The following is a 24390-nucleotide window of genomic DNA, read 5'->3' as shown; positions in this document are numbered from 1 at the left end:
TATGAGCTCTCTTAATGCCTCATCACTAAGATTTGGGAACATGTTCATTGCCGATCATCAATATTGTTCCAAAATATTGCTTTCAAGTTGTATTTCAAGAACACAATTTGTGCTCAGTTCTTAAAGTTCTTCCTTTAGTTCTGCAACATCTGGCATATTATCCAAACTGAAAGTGGCTTTGTAGTTAGAATATGAATTAAGTTTTCAGTTCCTTTCCTTTAAAATACCTTTGATAACATTCCTAGATGATCCTTAATTTTTTCACAGACTTCACATGCATGTCCCTCGTGTGCTTTGCCATAATTGAATAATTCTATCCAATCCACAAGACATTTCAGTGTCCTCAAATTTAAGGAAGTCTGTATACTGCAATATTCATGTAACATGCAAAAATACAATAAATGTTTATTTCGTTAGTTAAGAGTAGTAAAACATTACCAGCATGAAATAAAATAGCAATTAAGTGCATTGTACCTTTGCACAGTGTTTTTTCAACAGTGTAGATTTTTGCTTTTTCTCTCGTACATCGGAAAAAAAAGGATTCTGATATTTCTGTTTACACGTCAAGAGATAATAGAATAGCTGAAGGTCACTGCGCTTGCGTTATATTATGTACACTTTTAAAAGGTTAGCAGGAAAATGGAAATCATGTAAACATTAGAAATGCAATGAAACATTGTTTCCGCGCTGTCTGTTTATTTATCTTCGTGGCTGGAATTTTCGTGGATTGTTAGCATTGGAGATGTTTGGACTCGGGCTTTCTGTCTGTGATTTACTAGTCGTTTTAATATTTAAATTTTTCAAAACCAATTTTTAACAGCAAATATTGAATGAAAAGATACTTAGGCACGATTAAATTTCAAAAATGTTCTTACTATGTTTGAAAAATTCACAGATTCATTTTCAGCTAATAGATAAAGATTTTATCTTTCTTTTATAGGTCTACTCATCTTTACAGATTTTTTTCTACTATCTTAAAGACATACATTAAAGAAATGACTCCTACCTCTTACACTTGTTCTGAAAAGACACCCGACGCAATGGAAAAAACAGTCAAACTTAAATTCGCTTTTAAGATGACCAGCATGATTGTGAGAAAATTCCATACCTTGGCAATTAAGGACGATACTGAAGTAAGATGTACTTAAAACTTTGTGTTAAATGTTTTATCGAGTATTCCTGAAATAATAAAGAATAGCCAACAAAATTTAAATAAGCATGCTTGGACTTCGCATTTGTTTCGTATTTAGTAAGATAGTAATAAAATTTCTGATTTTGAGATTATTTTGGTTGAGTTAAAAATAACTTCACAGCAACTGTTTTTCAATAGCTTATTAAGTTATTTATATGCAACAGTACAAATACAAAAATCTTATAATTAATAAAATACAAAAGTAGTGTAATGAATAAAATCAGTTCATTGTTGAATTAGAAGTCTATTTGTTCAGCCGAATTTTTTTTATTATAAACTCTCGTTCTTACACGGGGCGATCTTTCGTCTCCAGTGCTTTAAGAGAAACCATGTTAATATTATCCTTCATTCTAAGCCTCTCATTTACTTCACTCAGTTTAATTATATTAAACAAATTGAATATCTTTTATCAGACTGCGCTTAAAATTCAAGTCCAGTAACAAGAAATTTTAATACCCAAAAGTCAAAGGATGATTAATACATTCTTTGGTGACTTATTTTTCAAAGAAAATCAGTAACTAACAAATGCTACCTGGCTATTAGTATTTCACTAGATACAGAAACATTTGCTGACACGGGATACATATCATCGTCGCTATCTCCTTTTCAAGCCGATTGGTGCGTAAGGGGTTTAATCATGCCCACTTTGCCTTGCTGTTTAACGCAACTTTTCTAACTCTTGTTCCGGAGATATCATTCAGCTCTGTCCTGACCATTTTCTAGAATAAGTTAGCTTTGGTCTGCTTCATCCTCTCATTCGATCAGCAACTATATCAGTACCGATTTTTAATGATCTAGTACAGCGGTAGCCACAATGGCCTGAAATACGGCCGAGAGTGTTAGAGAGAGTGTAGCCCAGAAAAGTGAACGCGTGCTAGTCAGAATCTATGGTTCTCTAACGAAGTCGGTAATCCCTTCAACAGTATGTGAAAAAGCATCTTCTTGTGCAATGTTAGTGAACGTTTGTATGCCTCACGGTGTATTAATTGCTGAGCACTGCCCAATAATTAGTGCTACAACATCCGCGTGCTATTTTAATCAGTGTTTTTCATCTATATTCTTAGTGACGCAACAATAATCAACGTCTTACGCAATCTAACTGCACTCTTCTGCACGCATGAGTATTCAAGAATTCATCATTCATCATTCAAGACTTACCTGTACTTGTATACAACAGAACTGCCCAACACTAACTTTGTGCTCCAGCCTTCCTGTGACTTCATGTACTCTATTTGCCTTTTGTGTCTTAAGTAATTATGTGTATGTACCTGTTTTATGTGTTCTCTGTTTATGCATTTTGCGCTTTGTGCATTATTTGCTTATGCGTATTTATGTGTTTTTATGTGTACATCTTATATTATTTTTAGTTTAACTACCTACTATCTGTAACACCTCAGCTTGCCTTTTCAATCTGTAATACAATCCTACTAATGCCCTTGTAAGACCATGTACTTCCCTTTGACAACCTCAATAATCTCCTGGTGCAGCCTCGTGGGGCTCCAGGGAGCTTTTGCAGTAGATAGAGGAGAGCGGGGAACACATGCCTGTTTACCTCTGTTAGACACCAGGCTTTCTAGTCCTCCGTAACCTACCTACCTAACGAAGTCAGTTCTAGAAACACACTCTGGCCGGAAATTTGTATGCTGAAATTAGAAGGGATAGGAAAGTAGCTTTAACTAAAGATAACTGTTAACAACTTAGGATAAACGTTACAGCTTTCCTGACCAGAATTTAAGTACTCGAAAAATAAGGTCTCAAAACGACCTTAAGATTTTAAATTCTAAAATCTTCTTAAGTTAAATGTAACACTTCCTAACACTTTGCATTATATAGTTTTTCACTTTAAACTTTTCTGTTTAGAGCCAACTTTACACACAATCTAAAGCTAGACTAAGACTAAGATAAAAAAAATTTTACAATTTTGACTAGGAACGAACATCTACTTCTTGCGTTGGATCCCGCTATTCCGTCTTAGTTCTTCCAAATTATCTGGAAGGAAACAGTACTAATTCATCTTTTACAAATATTTCCAGTTACCTTACCATTACTCTTTATTGACATCTTTTGGCTCTCACACAATTTTCATTCATTCATACTTAAACTTTTTTTCCAGTGTTCTTCAGAAATTTGTTCTTACTGTACTGAACGTAATATTGTTGTGTTACCGCGAACACACGCTAGCCCTAAACATCATCTAACCTTATTAAACTTGACTTTCTAGACCTTAGAAGACTCCCTACGCACAAAAACTATCCTAATGTGCTAAACGAGAGTTTGACTTAAACTTTTAAATGTTAGCTGGAGAGCCTAACGTTAAACACACATATTCTAATCGTTCAATTCTTACATATTTTCATTTGCACTTTGTCCAAAATTTACCTTTTGTACAAGTTTAAATATAAGGCACTTCAAAACTGACATTTAAAATTTCTACTTTCAGCACAAAATTTTAACATATTTATCACATAAGGATTTAAATTCATGGCTAATCTTTGGAATATGGTAACAGGTAGTTTGGCGACATTTTGGTAAGGCGATAAAGGTTACTAGCTAGAACTTTAGCAGCGTACATGGATAAAGTCAAGAGTGTGCGCAATGTCATTTTTGGGCAATTCTGGGATTTTTTTTAAGTGAAAATAGGTTGACGTGTATACATGGATGATACCGTGTATGTGCAATTCTTAAAAACGCGGCAAGCAGTGGGCGATTCTGCACTTTCTCCCAATTTCGCACCTAACCTTCGTCCTGATTAAGCACTTTTGTTCCATAAAAGTTCTAGCATAAGCGTAATTCGACTAGCTAGCAGACTGTTGGGAAAAAATGTTGAGTAAAAAAAAAAAAAAAAAAATGCCTTTACTTCGTGAAAACAAAATGGCGTCAAAAAAAAACTAGCAGGTTGGTCGCCAAATTTTCGCCAAAAAATCGCCAAGTTACCATAATCCGAAGATTAACCAAATTCATTTTACATCATCGTTATAGTTGTTATATATAATTTATAATAAATTTCACTATTAAATGAAGTCTTTCCGACTAAAAGATATTCACAACTCAATTCTCGCAAACTTGCGAATACTTAACAAGAAATATTTACAACTAAATTCTCGCCAACTTGCAATACAAAAATCCTTTTGTTTAAAAGATAATTATAACTAAGTTCTCGCAACATGCGAATTGAATTTTTTTCTTTAAGAGCATTTAGCAACTGTAAACCATATGACATAAATTGAACTTTCAATGTAAAATAGGTAAACAAAGAAACGGGGAAAGTGCATAATCGCCCACTGCTTGGCGCGTTTTTAAGAATTGCACATACTCGGTATCCATGTACAGAACGACCTGTTTTCACTTAAAAAAAATCCCACAATTGCACAAAAATGGCATTGCGCACTTCCTTCACTTTATCAATGTACACATTGACTTATTTTCACTTAAAAAGTAAAAAAAAAAAAATGTTGACAAAAATCCAATTCTTCTTACTCTTGTAGAAAGCGCCAAACAAACGCCAATTAAATAAGTGGACTATTCTGTACTTTAGCCCAAAGGAAATTTCACTTATCTTTTTCTTTTTTTGAATTCTTCCATTCTCATAAGACAGAACTGGTTGAATCTGCTTGGCCGGTGATTTCTCCGCTCTCTCGGCTTGCTTTTTTTTTTTTTTTTTTCCCTGTTGGGGGATTTTTAGCTCGGCGTCTGATTTGGTGATATTGGTGATATTCTTTGCTTACTTCCAGGACCCTGCAATAAATCTTGTAAAACTTGGAAATAAGTACGAGTACAGTACAGTTTTAGCTGATCATTATTAGCAATCACTTACTGCCCCCTTACCGCCTTTAAATAAATCTTTTCGATAATATAAGGCTCTTCAAACCTGGGCTCAAACTTCGTTACCCTGTTTTCGGGTGCGTTTTATAGTTAAAACATTTTGACCGACCGTATATTTTACATCCCGTCTATTTAGTACATTTTTTGTTTCTGCCTTGCTACGTTGGAAATTTTAATCGCTTCATTAATAACTGATTTAAATCCTTCAATTTAAATTCCTCTTGTCTTTGCTGTACAAAGAACAGTTTGTCCAAAGGCGTGAAAATCTTTCTTCCTAAAAAATAGTTCTGCGGGGGTTTTTGTGTAGTATCATGCTTTGCTGTTCTCAAGACAAAACCTAATTCATTGACACCCAGCGGTCCTGATAGTGATAATTCTTAACGTATCCCCTGATAATTTTTACAATATTTTTATTTACGCGTTCCGCAATATCTTGGCGTATGCCAAGTCCTTTGCAAATATTTTTAAACAAACTGCTAAAAACTGTCTGCCGTTTTCTAATATTACTTTTACTGTGCCCCCGTATTTTAAAATATACTTATTTAGAAACGAATCGGCGACTACTTTTGCTGATGCTCGTTTAAAGAGGACTACTTCCACCCATTTAAAAAAATTATCTACTATGGTTAGCAAATATCTGTTTTTATTTATTTTTGTTCTAGGGTAAGACCTGAGCAAATCATTGCCAACTATCTCGTTTGAAAAAGTGGTTTTTGTACCCGGACGGGCTGTAATTAACATCATTTATTAATTGGCACAAGTAACACAACCTGACATACGCCGTAACCATCCTCTGCAACTGCGGAAAATAAGCGCTTCGCTGACCCTATGTAAGGTTTTTCTGATTCCTAGATGTCCTGAAATCACAAATTTCCCCTAAAATATTTAAACGTAGTTTCTGCGAGATCACTGGTCGTTATCTTAATTGTCATTGGTTCTTTTTGTGTAAAACAGTAATTTATCAATTATTTCTTAGCGAGCCTCTCTATTGCGAATAGCTGTTAAGTACACATGTTTAAAATGTTCGGCGTCTTCAAGATATGAGTAAATATCCTTGAATTTAGGACAAAGAATATGTATTGTTAAGAAGGAAACTTTGCAGCAGCAGGAGTGGCTCCCTTCGAACAAAAAGGGAAACAGCTGCGCATGTGTGAAACATCTGTAGCCAAAAAGCGCCAAAACTCGTAGGTTCGACGGTCACGTTTATCAAGAGGTTAAAGCTGTGTGACTCCATTTTTTTCCCTCTATATTGACGGATATAAAATCAGACATCAAACTGCGATATGGATAATGCAAGTTCAACAGCCAGTGAATGTGAAACTTCACCTAATTTTCTTATTCATCTTAACCAGTGTTCCTCAATTTCCTGTACACGTGGGGGGAGGAAATCTCGGCCAGGTCCGTTACATGACAGAGGGGGGGAATTCTCGCCAACAGGTTCTGTCGCCAAATCCCTTGGCGAATTTTCCCTCTTCTTTCTAGTGGCGTAGAAGACAATCTGGTTTTCATTACGTCTATGGAGCCTTTCCTTCTTTACATAGATCTTTCTTCAGGCTCCCTTCTTAACTCCTCAATTATTGTCTCACGGGACTCAATAACTTTCGAGATCAGCATAGCACATTTGACTGTGACACATTTCCCTTCTTCGTCAATCTTAATTCTTGATAGGGCATCGGCAACTATGTTTTCCTTTCCTGGTGTATGTTTTATAATCAAATTAAACTCTTGCAGTTTTAATGACCCCCGTATAAGGCGAGGTGAGAGATTCTTCCCCGAATACAAGCGGCCAACTGCCGCATGGTCAGAGTATACTTTTATAGGGGCACTTCCAAAGTAAACGCGGAATTAAGTCTAACAAGACAACGAGTGTTATAAAAACAGTTGCCAAGTACTTTCTTTGAGTTGGGTTAAGCGTTTTGCTAAAAAAAGAAAAGCTATTGGGTGCCCCTTTTGGGGGAGAATCGGGCCAATTGCATAATCCGATGCATCCGCCGCAATCTCTAAATTTTAGTCCCCTTCTGGAAATTTAAAAACTGGTGCGTTAATTAGGGCGTTTTTTCATTGTTCAAAAGGCATGTTCGCCTCATCTGTCCATGTGAATCTAGTTTTCTTTCAGTTAAGAACTAATAAAGGTTCAACTATATTCGCAAAATCGATATGAATACTCTATATATTCTATACATCAATATGAATACTCTATATATGTTCGTATTGAACACATGCCCAAAAAGGAAGATAATTTCTTAGCCGTATTTGGAAGTGGGTAAATTTTAATTGCTAAAATCTTGGAATTGTCGGTCTTGATACCCTTATTCGAGATTTTTTAACCTAGATATCACAGCTCCTTGGCAGCAAATTTGCACCTTGAAGCCGGCCTCATTGAAAATTTGGCCTCATTAAACATTTGGAGGAAGTAAAAACTTCCTCCAAATGTTTAATGTGTTCATCTATCGTCTCGCTGGTGACTATTATGTCATCTAGGTACATTATTGTACTTTTGCCCAAGACTGGTCTTAAAGCGATATACATAGCGTTTGGAAATGTAGCTGGAGTTCCGCTTAAGCCAAACGGCATTCTTAAAAAGGCATTACACGCCCGATTTCGTAATGAAAGCTGTCTTTTCGACATCCTCGGGTTTCACAGCGATCTACCTGACGTCAGGTCTAATGTCGTCATGAATTTAGTAAAACGAATTTTCCTAATGATTGCATTAATTATCGGAAGGGGATACGTGGGATATTTTGTTATACTGTTTAGCTTGCCGTAATCAACCACAGACCTACATGAGTTCGGGTCCGAGGGCGGTAGTCCATTTTTCTTTCTACAGAGTACCACAGGACTTGCGTAAGGACTGGTGCTTGTCGCGATTATTTTGTTATTTAGCATTTTTTATGCTGCTGCAGGATATCTTTCTTTACGCGGTCATACCTATACGGCTTAGACGGACTGGAGGACGTTTCCTGCGGCAATGGCACGGGTCACTACTTGACAGAAGCCAGGTGTGTCGTTGAATAATTTATCAAAATTTCTTACCAATTTTTCAGCCTTTTTCTTTTTCTTCTAGTCCGAGGTGATCAAGAGCCATTTCTGGCAATGCCCCCTCCTCTTCTTCCACAGCGTCTATGTGTACCTGCAAAGTAGAATTCTGGAAGTTAAGATTCGCGTTAGCTGCGGGTAAGAAATCCACCCCCAAGATTACTGAAGTTAACAAATCCTTTACTACCAGAAAGTTGTCTTTTTGTATTTTGTTTTTAATTTGAACATGCAACCCAATTTTTCCCATACAGAAGCATTGTTTTCCTTGGGCGGCAATTACCCGTTGTCCCATTGTTTTGAATAGTCTATAACGACGAAAATGTTTTTTAAAAAAACTCTTGCGAGAGGAAGCTACACTGAGCTCTTGTATTGGGAAGGGCAGTAGTTGGGACATTATTCAGTAAAATATGTATCTCCAGCAAGTAAAATTTTGTACCACTACTGTGTTCAAGTGGATTTCTGAGGGACTTTTCTTCCAACTCGGTGATCGTGCCCCCTTTTCGAACACCATTGTTAGTTTAAATTTTGCTTTTCGTCCCCTCATTTTGCTGGTTTTTGTATCCGAAAACCTTAGATTTGTCAGCTTTTTTGCTCTCGGACTTTCCACCTTTGCCCGTCTGCCGATACGAATTCTGCTGACCTTGAGATTTCTTCTGCAGAGAAAATCTTGAATACTGGCGAAAATGATTCTCTCGTGCGTTCTCCGCGGTTCTTCTGCTCTGGAATTTTAACGCTAATTGGAATAAATTTTCTAACGTTTGCGGGTTTCTGACTTCAAAAATGTCCTGAATTGAAGGTAGTAGAAGCGGTAATATCCCCTCTATAAGCTCTCTATCTGTCCTTTTTCCATATAATAAATTGAAAATATGAATTTTCCTTAAGATAAACTCCGTTAAATCATCAAAATTGGTTTTATACTTTTTAAACAGTTCCGCTTCTAGCTTCGCACGGTCTTTCAAGACTGGAAATGCTTTTAACAGTGCTGCTTTGAAATTTTCGAACGTGTAGCTTTCCAAAGCTGGATCCCCCAACAAAAACTTGCCAATTCCTTTGTACCAGCTGAGATCTTCGTCTTTTAGGTTCGTCGTAGCTATTGTAGTTTTCTGCAGCTGCTTTACTGGGTACAAGTTAAAATAGAGGTCTCAGCTGTTCCAGGAAAGTCATCACCGATCCTTTGCTGTCGAACGTTGCCGCTGGCTTTAATGCTGCTGGCATTGTTTCGACGATGAATCCGAATCCCTCCTTCGGGTTTGTTGCAGTCTGAGGGACCTGAAAGGTCGGAGGGGTCAAGGAAAACTTTTCGTTTTCTAAAGGCATAGTTCGTCACAATTATTCGGGCGCCAATGTAATGTTCCAACCTAGAATTTACAGCTAAATGTGTGGAACCTTGAGAACTGGTAAGCGAATAATCGCTTTAGTTCAGCAGACAGAAACGAAACTTGAGAAGGGTTAATTACCCTTCATTACTCATATAAAGTTCAAAGACGGCCTTTTCTCAGGAATTACATAAAAGCCTCCGCTTGGGGTTGAACTCGAGAATACTAAGAAATAAACTTAACTAAACTAAAAAGATATAGTCGAAGATATCAAAATTCTACAGGAGTTCGCTTTTTAAACGCTAACTAACCGGAGAAGCTCTATCAAGGGCCTGAAATACGGCCTAGCGTAGAAATAGCTTAGAGAAGGTGTAGCGCAAAAGGCTAACTCATGCTAATCAGAATCTCTGGCTTTCTAACGAAGTCCATTCCATTTACCGCTATTATACTGGGCCTAGCCTGCGTGAATTTGCAGGCTTTTTGCCAGTTGTCTTCTAATATGGCATCCTGGATGTAAGAACATAGTAAAAGGTGTCACAGAAACAAGATGTGAAAAATAAAGGGAAAGGTGGCACTTTGCCACTGCACAATTTTACATCGTGGGGCGGTGTAATAAATAATTCAAATACTAGATGAGTTCACAAACATTAATAAGATACAAAGATAATTTCAAGTAGCAAAAATAAACATAGTTCCAGATGAGAGTACCGATAATTGAGAGTCTTGATTAAACATGAAAAAAGTATTTACAATATTTACATGAAGAATAAAAGTCCAGTAGTTGACAATGTCATGTGATGGCCGAAAGTCCTTGCCATTTGCTAGGGCAGAAAACGTATAAAAACATATTTTTTAAAATTTATCTGCCGTGTAGAATTATGAACACTTATTTTTCTCATAATGATATTAGTCCTGTAAGAGAATACCACAAAAAATTTCACACTAAAAGTTCGTAAAAGTGCTGTGATATCCAATCATGAGCAGTGGGCGGAGATTAGCAGTTAGAGTTCATCATGCGTAGGAGTGCCCAGATGACAGTAAAATGGACATGAAAATGAGTATTAAATAAAAAGTAGGTATTCATACATGATATAAATATGATACAGTAAATTAATTAGGCTATAAATATATACAACTATGTACAGTTCTTGTCGAGAGCACTAGATGATCCAAAAAGGAGGTGAAATGCACTAAGTGCATGGTCACGTGGGAGGTCATCCTCCCGGGTTGTGGCTTCACTGAATGCTGATTTTTGACTGTTTAAAGTTGGGTGATTATCATCTGTGTTAAGCACGAATGCAGCAAAAGGACGTAGATATTGATCTTCTGCGAGGATCTTATAGTTGAAGATCTGAAAATAATTTCAAAGACTACAATCCAAAGCTTTCTGGAAGAATTTTTCATTGCTTCGTTGCAGATATTCTTTTAGAGGTTCGATGCGAAGATCGCTGTGTAGCACAGAATTCCTTACATAGTATGGAGCGTTTGTAGCAATTCTTAGAAATTTATTTTGAACTACTTGAAGTTTGTTAATGTCAGCAGGCGTGGCCGCAGTCCAGGCAGGTGAAGCATAAGTGAGGATGGGTCTGACTGTGGTAAGGTAAATAAGACGATTCTTATCAAGATTAAGCTTTGAATATTTTCCCAGGATGGGAAGGAGGCATTTAATCACTCTCAGAGCTTGGTTTCTGATGTTATTGATATGAAGAGCCCAAGTGAGTTTATAGTTAATGATGATGCCGAGGTATTTAGTCTGTCGTACAACTGAGACAGTTTCTTTAAAGAGTAATAGGTTGTTCTTCACAGGTCAGTTCCGTTTTTTCCTTCTGATTAGTAAGAGTTGCAATTTACTGGCGTTTATTTTAATTTTCCACCTACTACACCAGGTTTCAATTTGCGGAGTGAATTTCTGGAGAACTTTGATGGAATGGTTGATGTTAGCAGATTTCCCAGCTATAGCCGTGTCATCTGCATAACAGGCCAGGATGCAGTTTGAAGAGTCGATTTTAGGGAAATCTACAGCATAGAAAAGATACATGACAGGACCTAAAACACAGCCCTGAGGGATACCGCTTTTAATCCTTCTTTCAGTAGAAAAGGCATCATTCACGCAGACTTTGAAAGTCCTCTGGGTGATGAAGGAGTAGAGGATGTGAAGAAGCTCAGGTTCAAAGTGAAATCCCATCAATGTGATGATTAATCCCTCATAGCAAACGCGGTCGAAGGCTTTCGCCACGTCTAACATGAGCATAGCCACATCTCATGTTATTAATATGTTATGCAGTGCCGATCCAGTAAATTCAGTGATTCGAACGAGTTGTTTCGTCGTAGAGAGCTTTTTTCTGAATCCAACTTGCTCAGGCGGAAGTGAATTCAGGTGATGTTGGATTCTAGAGAGGATTATTCTTTCAAATATTTTGCTAAGGACTGGAGGAAAACTTATAGAGCTGTATCCATCAGTTTGCGTATGGTTTTTGCCTGGTTTCGAGTTCATAATAATTTTAGCAGTCTTCCAAGCGGCAGGGAAGTAGCAGTTGGTGAGTGCTGCATTGAAAATGCCAGTAATTTTGCATATAAAGTTGGGTGGCAGAAATTTAATGGATTTGTTTGTAATTCCGTCAATGCCAGGAGCTTTCTTGGTTTGAGCTTCTTGATATTGAGGAACACTTCCGGGATGGAGAGTGGAATGAGATTTTTAACGGTAGGGGAAATTAGCCAATTTTGAATTTTAGGAAGGGATTCTTGTTCGAGATTTGCATCGCAGGGAGTCAAATTAGGTGTAAATTGCTCCTCCAGATGAGATGCGAAAGAGTAAGCTTTTTCTTGATTTGTGACTGCAGAGTTCCCATTGTAGATAATAGGTCTATTCGTGGCATAAGGACCCTTGAAATTTTTAACTATTTTCCATAAAGAGCCGTCTTGTGCGTTGAGATTAGAGATTTTATCAATCCACATTTCGTCTTTAAAGTTATTAATTTCCTATCTAATTTCTTTACTGAGCCGATTTACTGCTCTTTTGATTTGGGGATCCCAAGTCACATGATACTTCATACGGAGCCTATTGCGTTGCCGCATCTTGTCACGAGTGCTACGAGGGAGGCGGAAAGCGTTATCTTTTGCATTAAGACGCTCATTTGCTTCGGAGATAGCTGCCTGGATGGTCTGCGTCACTTTGTCGATTGCTGTATCTATGCCTTGCTTATCATGAAGATTATCTAATGCCAAATTGCTATCGATGAGTAAATTTTGAAAGAGAGTCCAATCAACTCTGCTTCGATATGCCTTAGTAATTGCTTTAGATATGCAAATATTTGCTATGATGGGAAGGTGTGTTACATCTAGCACCATTGAAAGAGAAGTAGTCGAGAGCGCTAGGTCCAGGATATCTGAGAGTTTAATGCGCTCTGGCCTATACGTGTAGTCGTCAGGCACATAGATTGAGATGGTTTGGTTTGGTTTATTAAGATTACGCTAGGGCTATCTGCCTAAGGGGAGATATGCCTTCGTGGAGGACTTTCTAAGGGAAACTGACTCGTATACACGTTACACATGGAGAAAACCATGAAAACGCCCATGCAGCCAGCCCGTTTCCGGGATTCGAACCTCGGACCGAACTACCAGTGTTCAGCGACATTACCGCTCGGCCGCTGGTGGGCCATAGATTGAGATAGGATTATTAATAATATAATCGTGCAGAACCTTGCCATTAGGATTGGTTTTCCTGCAGTTCCAGGCTGTGTTCTTAGCATTTAGATCACCTGCTACAATGGTCGGCAAGTTCTCAGGTAAGAGTCTTTTAAGAATATTATCACACAGTCTATTTTGAGGTGGATTATAACATGCACTGAAATATAATTTGTTAAAGGTAGGTAGAGAAACACAAATAGTTACAACTTCCATGTTGAAGTCACTTGATTCACTAATAAGACATGAAGGAAAAATACTTTTTACATATATACACACACCACCACCACGATAACTAACACGATCACATCTGTAAACTCTGAAATTCACTATTTTCAGGCTGTGACACCTTTGCGCGTGGTAACCAACGCAATATCGACATCGTGATCGTATAAAAATTGTTGAAACTCTAAAAACCTGCCTTTAAGTGCATTAGCATTCCAAATGCAAAGTTTGATAGGCGACACACTTAAGGGCCGGTAGTTCATTATTTTGTAACACGTTCGGCGCGATCTGCAGTGGTATTTTTGTCAGCGGTGAGCTGCTGGAATAGTAGGGGTAGTCCGGATTCCTTGATGAGTGCGACGAATGTTTTGAGTTCCTGCAGGACTTGTTTGGCTTCTGTAACATTCACAGGAGCTAACCCAGAACTTGGGCTTGCGAGAAGGATTTATTGGTCACGAATCTATCGGCATAGAATTTCAGAGTAAAAGTTTTTTGCTTGGGAAACTTTATGCACCCTCTATAGTTTGCAGTACGCCCTATTTCACAACAATTCGCGCATTTAGGCGGGGCAGATTTGTCTTTTTGGCACATAAAAGATTGATGGTTTTCGCTGCATTTGACGCAGCGAGCAGCGTGGTGACAATGATTTTGGGCGTGGTGAAAACCCTGATAACGGAAACACTGCAGGGGGCCCGCTCTTCCTTTGTAGCGTTCAACTTCGATTTTCATGCCAAGCATGAATTTTTCATGGAAGATGTCTCCGCTCTTCTCCTTTTTCTCAAGGCTTACGAGAAAAAGCGGTAGTTTGATTATTTCCCCGTCTCTCCTGCGTTTTAACTGATCGACGCGTTCAATTTTATATCCTCTATCAGCGAGTTCATCTGATATTTCATTGCAGGTGATATAGGATGGAAGGTGACGGATAACCGCCTTTACAAGCTTCGATTCCGGTAGCTCAAAGCAGTGGAAAGAGATAGCTTCGTCAGTGAGGACTTTGACGAATTGCTTATATATGGTGAGGTTATAGGCTTGAATTTTAAATCCACCTTTAATCTGTTGTCCGTGGTAATCCTTGTAGGGGGATAGGTTGTATCCAGCAAGAACTCCTTGTAATTTAATAAAATGGAATTTTTGGTCCTTAACAATGATCGGCGGAGTGCGTTTAGATTCAGGAACGTCCTGATTGGCTGGCTGGAGATCCGAGACAACTTCCGTGTTTTCAGGAGCTGGTTGCTCGGGAGTCATTTCTTTCGACGAATCAGGTAGCTCCGTTTGAGCGGGTTTTCTTGGATGTTTTGGGGGCCTCTTGGTGACGTCTCCTTTGGGACCTGAATCTGAGTCGGAGGTTTCCTCATCGAGTGCTTTGTATTTCTTGGACTCCTCTTCATCGGATCTAGCAGAGCTTGTAGCTTTCCCGGAATTAATTTTATTTCCTGATGAGGGAATATTCTGAGGTTTAACTGTAGGGATGTTCGGTTTAGGTAGTGAAGACGTCGTAGTACGTTCAGAACGAATTTCCCCTTCGACGAAAATCTTTAATCTGCGGAAGAACTTGAGATCGCGTTCATCCTTATCAGATAGTTGGCCATCAGCTTCTTTAATACATTCCAGATTCGTGATCTCGACAGCAATAAAATCTGTGATGCGGTCCATATTGACGCACAATAGAGAAAATACAGCAACAGTCCACGATATAGAGATCTGCGGTACGCTCTCTGACATAATGAAGGCAAAAAGCAGCAGCAAAGTCAAGCACACGTTCAGAGACAAAGTCAGAGCACAAACTACTCGCACGACGGCTGAAGGCTGAATGTGTCTAACGAAGTCAGTAGAACTTCGAATTTAAATACTGCTCTTCCTTCATTTGCATTTAACAGCGATTCTAGAAATACACTCTGGCCGGATATTTTTTAAGCTGAAATTAGAAGGGATAGGAAAGTAACTTTAATTAAAGATAACTGTTAACAACTTAGGATAAACCTTATAATGTGATTATCATTTTACATGAAAAATGGCATTTAACAAAATTTCTCAATAGTGATTTCATTTTTAATAATTTTATAGTAAATCGCTTGTATAGGAAGTTTTGTTATATTTTTTGCAATTATGTTAATTACCTTTAAGCTTTATTTTCATATCTAAGAAGAAAATTAAAAAATTTGACAATGCCGTATTTCTTAATCTGTGTCTATGATTTTTAATTCAAATAATCTGTACATATCAATAATCTGTACATTCATTTATCAATGAAATCTTCTGAATAAAAGTTAGAATACTATAAGTACTTTTCTTTCCTTAAGTGTTATTTTAGCTGTTATTTTGGTAGTTTCGTATTAGCGCAACATCCTTAGTAAAAATTGCCAAATTTCAGAATTCAGGCCAAACTATGGCAACCATGCGCATAACGATTCGGTATTTTTAACAAGAAATATTGCCCTTTTCAACACGTTATTTTTGTTATATTACCGTCTTTATCGACAATGAGATTTTTTTTTTTTTTTTTTTTTTTTTTTTTGTCTGAATTTCAGTAATTTATGTGAGATTTGCCTTGTGAAAAATACAGAGATAAAATTTCTGCAGAAATACACTATTTTACCCCAAATTCGCCAAATGGAGTTTCTTTAAATCTATACTTAAAATAATTTTCAAGAAATTTTCACTAAAACAAAAGAAGAGAATGGGAAGGAAAAAAAAAATTGAAACGCCCTTCCTTTAAGTAGGTTTATTGTTTGTGTTTTTAGTAATATATCTGATTAAAACATAAAATTTTATATAATAATATGTTTGCACGTATTAAATAACTTTTTTGCAATTAGTGTAGTCGTAATTCTTTTTTTTTTTTTTTTTTTTTTTTTTTTTTTTGAAAAAAAATTACCGAATCTCGCCAAGGCGTTTTCGCTAATACGTAAGTACTTTTATTTCTAATATACCTCTTCTAATATCTGTTACAATTTCGGAAAACATTCTGTTTTAAATGCTATTTTTAAAATAAAATAAATGATGAAAATAAATTTAAATCTCCTTTCTTTTTAGCCTCCTTTCAAGAAAGCAAAGTATTCAGTCATCGAAGAAAATAACATTGATATCGGTAAAACTAAACATGAGTTTCAATACTCTTTACCTTACCCAATGGAAGTATCTTTTCATAGTGAAAATAAAGTGGGCGATTTGTCTTCTAAGAAACTTCGATACAAACATACTTCTTTACTTAAAGCGGATAAGTGCAGAAACCTTGATAGTTACTACACGAAGGTCAGTGGCAAACGCAGGAGTAAACATCGAAAGATTATGAAACTTTGCCACATGAGCCCTGCCAACCCTGCAAATCATCCACCCTGCATCGAGAGATCTCCAGTTACATCTGCTGGTCAGTTGTCTGTTATATTTGACCGGTGCGTAAATTTTGCTTTGGCTTTCAGATCAAAAGCTGTTCAGGATATTGACATAATAGTCAGGAAGTTCAGTACTTATGGCACTGTGTCAAGAATACAAGACCACTGGACACTTCAGAAAGGTAAAACTAAATTTTTATGTCACATTTTATTTATATAAGAAACAGTTCTCTTTCTTCATGAACTTACAAAGCCTTAGTGTTTTTCCCATAGTTAATAAATTTTCCATGACATAACAGTTGAAATTCGGATTTTTATGAACTTTACCATTTCATATTTTTTCGAACATTATTCATACCTGGTGCATTTACTGGAGCTCAGAACCTTATAAATGTCACATTCACTCAAATATTAATATTCTCTTAGAGATAGAATCGATAAAATTTTGTACAAATATTATTCTTAAATTGTAAAATACAGTAGCGCCTCGGTACACATCCGCGTTTATATATGTCCAGCTTGATATAAAAACCTGTCTGGATGCGATTACAGCCGAAAATATCGCAGAGAAAGCAACTCAGAGCGAAAAAGTCATGGTGCAAAACATTGTGGGAGAAAAGAAAGCAAAGAGAAAAACATAGCAGTTCGAAAACATCGCGGTACAAAATAAAGCTCCTACAAATCACCGCATGGCGCAAACATGCTGTTATCATGCTTGAAAACTTGTAAATGCATATTCGCATAATGAATTGTGAACGTCTTAGAGAGAAAATTCTCCACGAAAGCATTCCTCCTCTTAAGGCATAAGTCCTAGTGTGCTTTGCCATTATAAAATAAACCAAACCAAATCTAAGTGGTAATTCCACAATAGTTTAGTGGCAGCCATGATAAAATATCTACCTATCAATATGTACGTCACTTCCACTTGCTACGAAATAATTAACTATGTTTTAAGAAAGAAAGGGAAATAATTGAAATTTCTTCACATAAAGGAATCAAAAAATTAAATGTTTACTAAAGGACATAAATAAACCGAAAAGTGAAAGTTCAGTTAACCCTACTCTAGTGTGACCTTTTACGGTTGGAAGTGATTTTTTCTTCTGTGAAACTGGTCGTCTTGAAAACATGAGATTAAATGCCAAGGTTTCAAACTACATTGGTCATTTATACAGATATTTTTCTTAAGAAAATGGTTCTCTTCATGTTTTATAAAAGTTCAGCCAATAACTATAAAATTCAGTCAAAATTAAATAACACTTTTAAAGTGCTCGCAAGAAATCTCTAAACTTAAAAGTTAAATATAAAGAATCCTCTATAAAGCGACCACTCAAGATACTATATCTTTCCAATCTTGTGTGGAGGTGGTCATCTCGCATAATGATTAAACGTATGTTTATTTCTGTTATCAGAAACAACGGAACCAAAACGTATAATTTTCACCGAAAAAATCAGGTTAATAAACGGGAAAGAAAATAATTTGGCAATTAATTAAACAATTTTTATAGAGGTAATCTCATACAGTTACAAATCTTCCTTTTTTCAAACGTTTTTTAGAATATATTTTCATGAAAAATTATCAATAAAACTTTATAAAAAATTAATTTAATTATGACCTTTATCAGTTAACTATATAAGTTTAAAACTTCTATTAAGTGCTATACGTTGCATTAATTTTCTGCTCATTTTCAATTTTTAAGCTCAGGTATCATTCTCACTTTTTCAGCAAGAATATATTACTTAATTCAAAATTATGAATTATAAACATAAATATATTCCTCTTTCCTTCTTGCGCTCACAAATCATTATGTGAATATGCATTTACAACATTTAAAGCCTGATAAACGAACGTCTGCAATGTTTTCGTCATGCGATGACTTGAATGACTTTTTACCACAATATGTTTGACAGCGATGTTTTTAACACTAGAATGGCGGGGAAAATCTTACCTGCTGGAACAGCGGTAAGGGGTCATTTTGACCCTTCGAAGAAAGTGTTGAAATAACAACGGCAAAACAATTTTAAATGCCATACATTGGCACAAATATGTGCTTTATATGTGTTTCATAATTTATATTTAATATCACATGATAATTTATTGACTTTTTAAAATATTGTAAATGTATTGAATACATGGCGATCAATTGGATCATACTACAGTTACTCAAATAACTCTTTAATTTGATATAAGAATTGATTTCAAATAAATAGTTTCACAAATTAAAACTAATGTTAACTAAAATAAAACATAATTTATATAATAATATTTTTTATAATATATATAATAATAATATTCAACGGTCAAAAGTGTTAAGGGGTCAAAAGGACCCCTACCGCCATTCTAGTGAAGCTGCGAAGTTATTGAACCGCTTTATTTTCGACGACGATATTATTTTACCACGATATTTTAGTACCACGATATTTTAGAGCTTTTCTCTTTGCATTCTTTCCTCCCACGACGTTTTCTCCTTGCGATGTTTTCTCCTTGACACCCTGGATGCGGGAAATGTATGATTGGTATACGACATTTGTTTGGAATACGACTCAAATTCATAGAATCACGACTACGCGCACATTTGGTGAACTCTTTCGAGATAATGCTACGACTGTCCATTTGCATCAGTACGCCTCTTGCTACTATCCGGTAAACAAACCGCTCTTAGTATCTAAATCTTCAAGCAATTTTGTATTTATTTGGGTAAATATTTTGGAAATTCGTTAGTAATTAATTTTAAGAGAGGAGAGTCAAGCAATAAAGAAAATTGTTAAAATTATTATAGAAATGAAAAAAGAAGTTGTTGAAAAATAGGAATATGGCATATCTAGGATTTGGCTATTATATACAATATGTGGAGTTCGATTAGACCTGTTATTGTGGAAAACAAAGACGCTATTAAATCGGCTAACGTAGTCGAATTGGAAATACATGCGAAGAGGTCGAAATAGATTACCAAACAAAAATCAGAGAAGTCAGAGTATGCTGAAAAATTGCCATTGAAGAAAACATTTATGCATAGTATCATGTGCAGTGCTTCATTTATGTACTGTATATTCCAGGATTTCTTAAGCTTTTTTGCCCTATGCCACCAATAGCTGCGTACCATTGTTGCTAATACATATAATGAGACAGAATTATCAGTTTGATGCGCTTTCATCAAAAAACATAAAATAATAAAAATATCTCATTCAAATTTTGGAAAAACCGCTTCGAGGTGCCCTGGCTCTTGTCTAGATGCACTTACGCACCAAATTTCGTAGCCCTGGGGTCTATTAGCTTACGCGCAACACGAACGAAAGACTCCACACAGACAAACTCTTTCTTTTATCATATACATAGATGTTTTCGTATAGAAACGAGCGGAACTTCTGCTAATCGATGACAATATCCGAATGATAATATTAACTGTTATCACATTAAGCGATGTCTACTGTAATCTTAAAATTTGCAGTAGGTTCCGTATTAATGATTTCAGCAATCTCTCTTAACTTGCGCCACGATTTTCATATATGAGTTGCAGCTTTCTCTATGTCAATAAATATTAAAAATTAGGAAAAAAAATTAAATTGGCATAGAATTTATAAGCATCTACCTATCATCAATGTAAAAACCGAATGTAAGAAAGAAGGGGGGAAGAAGTATACTATATATATTAAATTTACTTAATAAATTGTAGTTTTAATCGCAAAAGGGAATTTTGGTACTTATGTGCTTTACTATGAAGAATGGTGAGATCCCACCAAACTTGCGACAGTTATTCGAGTGGAAGTTTGAAGGAAGATATTGCTACTTATTTATTTAGATAATCATGACATACAAGTTAGGTATAAAACAATTTATTTTTAACTCTCAAAACCACATTTTCTTTTTTGAATGAATATTCACGTTTCACTATTTTTCATGTTGTGGCCATTGTTTATCCATTTTCAAATAAAGTCCCACGTTGTAACCAAACGCGCACTATTTTTGATGCTATGATCCTGTAACTTTCAAAATACTCTATTGCATGTTGTTTCGCAGAAGGCAGATCCCAAATTTTAAACATTTGTCAAAATGCATGAAAAATATTAAAGAAATAGCAGTTAACTGATATCGGTACTTATGCATTGGCGCACTTTGGCGATATATTACGGGAAAAAATGATAATTTATGTTTACAAAAAAATTTATTTATTACCTAGATGTCATTGCATATATTTTTATTCTTTAATTAGTAATTTATCCTGAAAATAAGCATAAGCTGATTATCAAGTTTTCGTTTCTTTTGTTCTGGTGGAAATGTCGGTGTATTGAGCTACAGATATAAAGCAATTGCTTCCTTTAACAATTTCGTAGCAAATTTCTGTATTTTTTCAGTGATTATTAGGCAGTTTCGTCCACTGCAGGCATATCCCATAAGACCATCATTTAAAAAGTTTAAAATAAAAAATATTACGGTTTATGAATAAAAATCATTAAAGCATGCGCTAGCACAAAATGAAAGGGTATGAAAAGGACAGCAATGCTAGTTAAAACTGAAGAACTGTAGGCTCATAAATGCATTCTGAAAATTGGAGAATTTTACCAAGGCGGTTGAGGTAATACGTAAGGTATCGCCTTACAAAACTAAAATAATAACTAAATTAAACTAAACTTACATCTTCCTTTACAAAGTAATAAATTAAACTTAGATCTTTACAAAAGCTAATACTCGTATCCAGGATTAATCTGGGTTGCATAAAATCAACGCGAAGGATTAGGATTACTCTATTATGGCAAAGCACACGACGGCTATCTACCTAAAGGGAGGGATGCCTTCGTGGAGGACTTTCTAAGGGAAAATGGCTCATATACATGTTACACATGGGGAAATCCATGAAAACGCCCATGCAGCCAACCCGTTCGCCGGATTCGAACCTCGGACCGAACTACCAGTGTTCAGCGTCTTTACCGCTCGGCCGCTGGTGGGCATCAAGACGAAGATTGTGTTGTGATTTCAGCCTAATCCATTGCTGGCAATTCACTTTGTTTAGCATAGTTTTGTTTGCCGAACATTCTGGATCGGAAAGTACACAAGTAAAGTGTTAATACAGGTAAGAAATCAGTAATTAAATCATTTCACATAAACCTCATTACAAATAACAGCACGTTATGCGTATAAAGTTTTTGTGATAGTGTTGGAAAATGATCTCAGATGTTCGTTAGAATTTGTGCGCAGATGTTTTAAAAGCAAAAGAAGCACATGAAATCTGCAAAATGTTGCCAATCATTTCGCAACTATTGTACGAGCACTAAAATTTCAAATTATCAATTAATCGGTAAATGCGTATCCGAAATTTCTAAAATTCTCCTCAAATTAGTAATTTCGTATTTTATTTCCTAGGTACCGTATCACCGTGGGCCAGCTTCTGGACAGGTGCCTTAGTGACTTATAAGCATATTGTGAATTTCTCAAAAATCTTCAAAGATTCTTTTATAGCCGGCGATTCTACAGTGATTCCTGTGTCGGTGCCCCTTCATCTGTCGCGAATTGGGAGAATCGAGTCACAGCTCAACTCGGAAGACGTGCAAAAAGGGACTGAGATCTTCGTTGAAGGACTTAGCGCGAATACATCTTGGCACAAAATAAGAAAAGAGCTCAACAAATATGGCACAGTCTTGTACGTGCTGCAGAATGAGGAACAGAACTCCGATTGGATAAATTTGAGAGTCGGTTACAGATACACAGTTGAAGCTTTCGCAGCATCACTTGCTTTAGATGGGAAGTTTTTCTGCAGAAGCATTCTCCATGCCAAAATGAAGATGAGTAGCAAAGAGTGGAAGATACATTATAAACTCTGTGCGACTTATGGTTAGAATATATGAGTTAGTTTAATATATTAATTGCTGTGAAATCGCTTGGGGAAACCACGTTTAAACTCCATGCCGTATGAAGAAAATCAAAATCTTGTACTTCATTTTTTAAAGAGGCGATTTATAACTTATTAATTTTTATAAAATGTATGTATATTTTAATAAAGTCATTTTTCTCTGTCACAGTTTTACCCTTAAAATGCATTAAAATTGAAGCTAACGAATCCATAAGCATGAACAAAATATAACTAACCTTGAGCATTAACAAAAGATAGTAATACAATATTAAAATGTTTTGGATAGGTTACATTTCAAGTTTATTTAATAAATGTACAGGTAATTAGTTAATTTCCAGATTTTTGATTCCGTGCTTCAAAACTTATGAAATTTTTATGATATATATAATCTATTTAGAATCTTCTTTAATTATATATACAATAATAAAGAATATTTAATTAAAGCAATTTTGTTGTCTTCTTCATTAATAAGTTAATAATGAAGAATAAATTTGATTGTATGTAATAAATATGAATATATTATATCTTCATTAATTATGCATAATTTAATTCTCTAATTTAAAGAGTGTAAATACATTCTTTAATTTCATATAATTTCCGCATATTTCCTTCCTTTTTTAAGCGTAATCTCAAATTCTGTTGCATAAATTGTTGTGCAATTTCTCTGGAGTGTTACACAAAGAATGACTTTTCTAAATGAAGGAACTGGTACTTACGTATTAGCTCAACCAACATGGTACAGTTTGACAACTTTTTACAGAAATAAAGTTGATTCGGCGAGTTTTTGAATTGAAACTTATAATTGATATGATTATCTAAACAACTGCTACACGTTTGGTTGCCAGATTTTGGCGACTTCAATAAAGGTGGTTACGATAATACATAAACACCAAAGAACTTTTATGGTCTTGTAAAGTTCTGGTGTACCTAGAAGCCTGTGAGAAGGTTAAAATAATATTTTTATTTAATTCTTAAAAAAGACAGAAATGAGCAAATGAACGGAAAACAAAAAGGCACTGCTTGTGTGGCAGACAAAGCTCCGTAATTTGCGAGTGTTTAAATTAACGTAAGATGCATTAAATTCAAATACTGGTAAAGTAGTCAGAGATTACATATAAAAGGGACTACTTAAATTGGCCCAAGGTAAATAGCAGTGCTTATTTTAAATGTCGGCTAGCAAGTTGCTGAAGTCGGAATAAGGTTGGCAAAGCTAGCGATAGTTAAGTATAACAGCAACACGAGACTGTCAGAAAGTCTCGGCTTAAATACGCAGCAATTAATCTGAATGCTAGTGTAAGGACTAGGTAAAGGAGTTGTAGTAAAGATTAAAACAAATAATAACTGGTTTTTTAGCATAAAATCTTATAATCTATTTACTAGAAACCAATAATCTTTGCATTTTTCATCAGTTCCTAAAAACAAATTATGTTAAAGCCTTGCAGTCTATTTCCTAGAAAATGACAAACTTTGCATCTTTATTTCCTAAAATCAAATGATGTGTTTTTGTTCTTAAAAATAAATCACAAATTTTATTCAAAACTTGTTAGTGGTTTCAACAATTGTTTGATCTCAGATCGAAGAAAGGCAATCAACAATGAATCGGGACAGAATTACTTGATTATAGAAATGTATGCAAGGGTTATTTGCTTAAGAGGCGGGAAAACTTCGGGGAACTTTCTAAGGGAATTGGCTGGTATTCCCATTATACGTGAGCAAAACTACAGAAAAGCATATAAAGCCAGCCCATTCACCGGAGAATAAAAAATAATGAAAATGAGCTAAATAACCATACACGCTACAATTTAATATTATTATAGTTTCAGTGATTAAGCATAATTGATTAAAATTATATATATATATATTTAAATTAATATATATATATATATTGTTTGAAATTGTTATATATATCGTGTGTAATATGATTACGGACAATTTTCCTT

The 24390-nt window shown here is 35.6% G+C and overlaps 1 protein-coding gene across 1 annotated transcript in view; it reads left to right on the top strand.

Annotated features, from left to right (window-relative positions):
* Positions 1-22817, top strand: part of LOC118180961 (uncharacterized) — a 36511-nt gene extending 13694 nt beyond the window's left edge. The window contains exons 2-4 of the mRNA XM_035350044.2: positions 941-1133; positions 16309-16789; positions 21964-22817. Of these exons, the coding sequence (XP_035205935.1) occupies positions 941-1133; positions 16309-16789; positions 21964-22436 (1147 nt within the window). The 3' untranslated portion in view covers positions 22437-22817. The remainder of the gene's footprint in view (positions 1-940; positions 1134-16308; positions 16790-21963) is intronic.
* Positions 22818-24390: the final 1573 nt, after the last annotated feature.

The sequence above is a fragment of the Stegodyphus dumicola genome, chromosome 10 (genome assembly GCF_044657685.1).
Source record: "Stegodyphus dumicola isolate Sdum_Otavi_A_Nest chromosome 10, ASM4465768v1".
Lineage (NCBI taxonomy): Eukaryota > Metazoa > Arthropoda > Arachnida > Araneae > Eresidae > Stegodyphus > Stegodyphus dumicola.
Note: the sequence above shows the minus strand (reverse complement) of the source record. Positions and strands in the feature narration are given on the sequence as shown.